The sequence below is a fragment of the Falco naumanni genome, unplaced genomic scaffold, assembly GCF_017639655.2.
Source record: "Falco naumanni isolate bFalNau1 unplaced genomic scaffold, bFalNau1.pat scaffold_468_arrow_pat_ctg1, whole genome shotgun sequence".
NCBI lineage: Eukaryota > Metazoa > Chordata > Aves > Falconiformes > Falconidae > Falco > Falco naumanni.
In genome coordinates, this window is record NW_024427524.1 from 1 (window position 1) to 5,419 (window position 5,419).

General features: G+C 65.0%; 1 protein-coding gene across 3 annotated transcripts; it reads right to left on the minus strand.

The window, feature by feature from the left end:
* Positions 1-6: 6 nt before the first annotated feature.
* LOC121082231 (protein CutA homolog) lies at positions 7-4,816 on the minus strand. Of its 3 annotated transcripts, none has more exons than XM_040581585.1 (6): positions 4,773-4,816; positions 2,653-2,874; positions 1,630-1,689; positions 1,465-1,510; positions 360-409; positions 7-250 (listed from the first exon to the last, which is right to left on the minus strand). In XM_040581585.1, the coding sequence occupies exons 2-6, from the start codon at positions 2,799-2,801 to the stop codon at positions 151-153; spliced, it is 405 nt and encodes a 134-aa protein (XP_040437519.1). In that variant the 5' UTR covers positions 2,802-2,874; positions 4,773-4,816; the 3' UTR covers positions 7-150. The 3 variants fall into 3 exon arrangements, with proteins under 3 accessions (XP_040437519.1, XP_040437518.1, XP_040437517.1); XM_040581584.1 differs by having other exon boundaries at positions 2,653-2,873; positions 4,769-4,796; XM_040581583.1 differs by lacking the exon at positions 4,773-4,816 and adding an exon at positions 4,310-4,367 and having other exon boundaries at positions 2,653-2,873.
* Positions 4,817-5,419: the final 603 nt, after the last annotated feature.

Genomic DNA, 5,419 nt, shown 5'->3' on the forward strand with positions numbered 1-5,419 from the left:
TGTGCGTGACCCCTCCCCGAACTGGGGGGGTCCCTTCCCAGTGTGTCCCCTACTTGGGGGGGGGGGGGTGTCCCTCAATTTGTGCCCCCCACTTTCGGGGTGCTCCCCCCCCCCCCCCAAAAAAAAAAAAAAAATTGCTCCCCGGGGGGGTCAGGGGGGGACGCTGTCCCCCACCCAGCGCAGGTACGGCGGGTTCCCCTGCGCCACCGGCACTGCCACCACCTCGGCCACCTCGTAGGGGTGCGCGGACCTGGGGGGGGGGACGGGGAGGGGTCAGCGGGGGGGGGGGGGGGTGACAGCTTGTCACCTTCCCTGTGTCACCCTGTCACCTCCCCCCCCCCCCCATCGCCGGGTCTTACCGCACGAATTCGGCCAGCGCTGGGATCCTGGAGCTGCGGGTCTTGATCATCTGGGGACATTGGGGACATTGGGGGGACATTGGGGACATTGGGGACATTGGGGACATTGGGGACATTGGGGACATTGGGGGGGACACTGAGGACATCATGGGGACACCACGGACATTGGGAACACCATGGGGACACTGGGGGGACATCATGGGGACAGTGGAGACATCATGGGGACATCGTGGGGACATCATGGGGACATCGTGGGGACGCCCCAGGGACACTGGGGACACCGGGGGGGACATCATGGGGACACTCCAAGGACACAGGTGACATCATGGGGACACTGGGGACATCATGGGGACACTCCAAGGACACAGGTGACAGGGACATTGGGGACATTGTGGGGACACCATGGAGACACCCCAGGGACACTGGGGACATCATGGGGACAGGGTGGGGACACCCCAGGGACACTGGGGACACTGTGGGGACATCATGGGGACACTCCAGAGACACAGGTGACACCATGGGGACGCTGGGGGGACACCATGGGGACACTCCAAGGACACAGGTGACATCATGGGGACATTGGGGACATCATGGGGACACTGGGGACACTGTGGGGACATCATGGGGACACCCATAGGACACCGTGGACATTGGGAACACCATGGGGACACTGGGGGGGACATCATGGGGACACTGGGGACATCATGGGGACACCCCAGGGACACAGCTGACATCACGGGGACGCTGTGGGGTCAACCCAGGGACAATGGGGACACTGTGGGGACACCCCAGGGACACCAGAAACATTGGGGACACCGTGGGGACACCTTGGGGACACCATGGGGACACCCCAGGGACACCAGAAACATTGGGGACACCGTGGGGACACCCCTGGGACACCTTGGGGACATCATGGGGACACCCCTGGGACAACTTTGGGACATCGTGGGGACATGGGGGACACCACAGTGACACGGTGGGGACAACTTTGGGACACTGAGGACACCTGGGGACACCCCAGGGACACCTCTGGAACGCTGGGGACGTGGTGGGGACATTGGGGACCCCCTGGGGACACCGTGGGGACATCGGGGACGTCACTCACCAGCAGGACCTCGCTGTCCTCCTCCACCTTCCCCTTCCACTCGTAGCTGTGGGGGGGGTTGGGGGGACATGGGGGGGGCTGTGTCACCCGTGTCCCCTCCCATGTCACCCGTGTCCCCTCCCATGTCACCCGTGTCCCCTCCCCCCCCCCCGTGTCCCCACTCACATGGAGGTGACATGTGGCAGGACGTTGACGCAGGCGGCCAGGCGCTTCTCCACCATCGCCCTGGGCACGGCGAGGGACTGTCACCCCCCCTGTCACCCCTGTCACCCCCCCGTCACCCCCCCCCGTCACCCCTGTCACCCCCCTGTCACCCCCCCCGTCACCCTTGTCCCTCCCCCCCCCAGGCCACCCTGGTCACCCATCACACCCCTGTCACCCCTGTGCCACCCCCCCGTGCCACCCCATCAGTTGTCACCCCCGTGCCACCCCTCCTGTGTCACCTGTCACCCCCCTGTGCCACCCTGTCACTTGTCACCCCCCCCGTCACCCATCAGCCCCGTGTCACCCCCCTGTGCCACTCGTCACCCCGTGTCACCCCCGTGTCACCCCTGTCACTTGTCACCCCCCTGCCACCCCTGTCACCCCCCCGTCCCACTCGTCACCCCCCTGTGTCACCTCTGTCACTTGTCACCTCCCCGTCACCCGTCAGTCCCGTGTCACCCCGTCACCCTGTGTCACCCCATCCCTCATCACCCCCCTGTGCCACCCCTGTCACTTGTCACCCCCCTGTCACCCGTCAGCCCCGTGTCACCCCCGTCACTTGTCACCCCCCGTCACCCATCACCCCCGTGTCACCTGTCACTTGTCACCCCCGTCACCCATCACCCTCGTGTCACCTCTGTCACCCCCCATGCCACCCCATGTCCCCCTGAGGCCCCCCCCTTGTCCCCCCCATGTCACCCCTGTCACTTGTCACCCCCCATCACCCCCCTGTGCCACCCGTCACCCCATGTCACCCCCCTGTGTCACCCGTCACTTGTCACCCCCCATCACCCCCCTGTGCCACCCCTGTCACCCCATGTCACCCCCCTGTGTCACCCGTCACTTGTCACCCCCCATCACCCATCACCCCCCTGTGCCACCCCTGTCACCCCCATCACCCTCCTTGTCCCCCCCGGCCACCATGTCCCATCCCCCACTGTCCCCCGGTCCCTCAGGTGCCACCCCCCGCGTCCCCCCCCCCACCTGGCCAGCTCCTTGGCCACCGTCTCGTTGGGGCAGGTGACAAAGGCGGCCGACAGGCTGCCGGGGACGTAGGTGTCACCAGTGTCACCAGTGTCACCAGTGTCACCAGTGTCACCAGTGCCACCGGGGTCGCGGGGGCCTGAGGCCATGGAGAGCAGCCGCCGTCCCAGCGCCTGCAGCAGCGGCGCCGTCGTCACCGTCACCAGCGCCAGCACCAGCGCCTGCGGGCACAGCGACACCCACCATGTCGCGATACCCGCATTGCGACAGCCACTGTGTCACGATACCACCGTGTCACGAGGCCTGCTGGGTCGCGATAGCCACCCTGTCATGATACCACTGTGACACAATAGCCACCATGTCGCGATAGTCACCATGCTGCAATACCCACCATGTCACGATAGCCACCTCATCATGATACCACTGACACAATACCCACCATGTCGCAAGAGCCACCCCTTCACGATACCGATATGACACAATACCCACCACGTCACGATAGGCACCATGCTGCAATACCCACCACGTCACGATAGTCACCACTGATGCAATACCCACCATGTCACGATAGCCACCCTACCATGATACCACTGTGACACAATACCCACCATGTCGCAATAGCCACCCCATCACGATATCACTGATGCAATACCCATTCGTAATAGCCACCCAGTCATACCACTGTGACACAATACCCACCATGTCACGACAGCCACTGTGTCATGATACCACTGTGATGCAACACCCACCATGTCGCAATACTCACCACGTTGCAATACCCACCAGGCATGTCGCAAGACTCAGCACACTGCAGCACCCACCATGTCATAATACTCACTATGTCACGATACCCACCATGTTGCAATACCTGCAATGCTGCGATACCCACCGTGTCGTGACAGCTGCCAAGTTGTGCGATGCCCACCATGTCACGACACCCAGCTCGCCACAGCGCCCACCATGTTGCAATACCTACCGTGTCACAATAGCCACCATGTCGCGATAACCAGCACGCCACAGTGCCTGGCAATGGCGCTGCACAACCTGGCATATCATGACAGCCAGTAAGGGCACTGTGAAACCCGTCATGTTGCAATGCCTGGCATGTCGTGACAGCTGGTTGCGGCACTATGATGTCACGAATCCATCACAACACGATATTCAGCATGTCACAATACCCAGCACATTGTGACAAGGTACCTGCTGTGTCACGATACCCAGCGTGTCATGATACCGGGCCACAGCAGCAAGATACCTGGCAATAGGACTGCGAGGCCTGGTGCATTGTGATACCCACCAAGTCACGATACTCACCGTATCGCAACACACAGCCTTACCTCCTGACCCATGTGTCACGATAGCCGGCACATCACGACACCCACCCACGGCACCACGATACCACTCATGTCACGATACCCACCAAGTCATGACACCCAGCCAGGGCACCACAACATCCACCGCATCGTGATACCTGCCCCGTCACGATAACCACTATGTCGCGATACCCAGCCCACAACAAGCTGTGCTACGACCCCCGGCCCGACACCACCGCCCCCGTCACACTGCGACACCCCCCGCCGTCGTGACATACCCGCCCTGTCACGATACACGCCCCCCCCCGTCACGATATACCCCCGGCTGCAGGGCGGGTACTCACAGCACAGGCTGCCTTCATGGGGCGCAGGCCCCAACCCCGACCCCTCCTGCCGGGAGAGCCGGCGACGTCAGCGACCCCCAGCCCCCCCCCCCAACCCCGCCCCCCCCCCCGCCCCCTGGGCTGCCCCCTCCCCTCCCCCCCCCAGCCCCCCCATCCCCCCCATCCCACCCCTGGCCCCAGAGGTTGCCCCCCCCGCCCAGGCCCATATATTGCCCCGAGTGCCGTACAGCGCCCCCCTCCCCCACAGCCCCCTCCCCCCCGCAGCCCCCCCTACAGCCCCCCTCCCCCCCCAGCCCCCACCCCCATACAGCCCCCTCCCCCCCGCAGCCCCCCCTACAGCCCCCTCCCCCACAGCCCCCACCCCCATACAGCCCCCTCCCCCCACAGCCCCCCACCCAGCCCCACCACAGCCCCCTGCCCCCCACACGCAGCCCCCCAGCCCCTCCCCCCACCCCGTACCCGCCGCCGCCGCCGCCGCCGCTCCGCCGCCGCTCCACGTGACCCAGCGGCCCCTCCCCCACCCTCGCCGCGTCACGGCGGCCCCTCCCCCCGCGTCAGCGCGCGGCCGGAAGCGGGGGGGGGGAGGGGGGGGGGGCGTGGGAGTGGGAGTTGGGGGGTGGGTGGGAGTGGGGGGAGGGGCGTGGGTGAATGTTGGGGGGGGCGAGTGTGAGTGTGGGGGGGGGGAGCGGAGGGGGGGGTGGGCGGGGGAGTGAGTGTGAGCGTGGGAGTGAGTGTGAGCGTGAGTGTGAGCGTGAGTGGGGGTGTGTGAGCGTGAGTGGGGGCGTGTGAGCGTGAGTGGGGGCGTGGGAGTGAGTGTGAGAGTGAGTGTGAGCGTGAGTGGGGGTGTGTGATTGTGCGTGTGAGTGTAAGTGTGAGCGTGAGCGTGAGCGTGAGTGTGAGCGTGAGTGGGGGCGTGTGAGTGAGTGTGAGAGTGAGTGTGAGTGTGAGTGGGGGGTGTGATTGTGCGTGTGAGCGTGAGTGTGAGTGGGGGCGCGTGATTGTGTGTGCGTGAGCGTGAGTGTGTGTGTGTGAGCGTGACTGTGAGTGTGGGTGGGGGTGTGTGTGCGTGTGTGAGCGTGAGTGTGAGCGTGAGTGGGGGGTGTGATTGTG

Bases quoted from the DNA above. Each gene is read 5' to 3' on its own strand.
- LOC121082231 (XM_040581583.1), bottom strand. The intron at 410-1,464 runs GTGAGTGACGTC...CAATGTCCCCAG, and splicing joins AGGACAGCGAGGTCCTGCTG to ATGATCAAGACCCGCAGCTC. The intron at 251-359 runs GTAAGACCCGGC...CCCCCCCCCCAG, and splicing joins GCGCTGGCCGAATTCGTGCG to GTCCGCGCACCCCTACGAGG.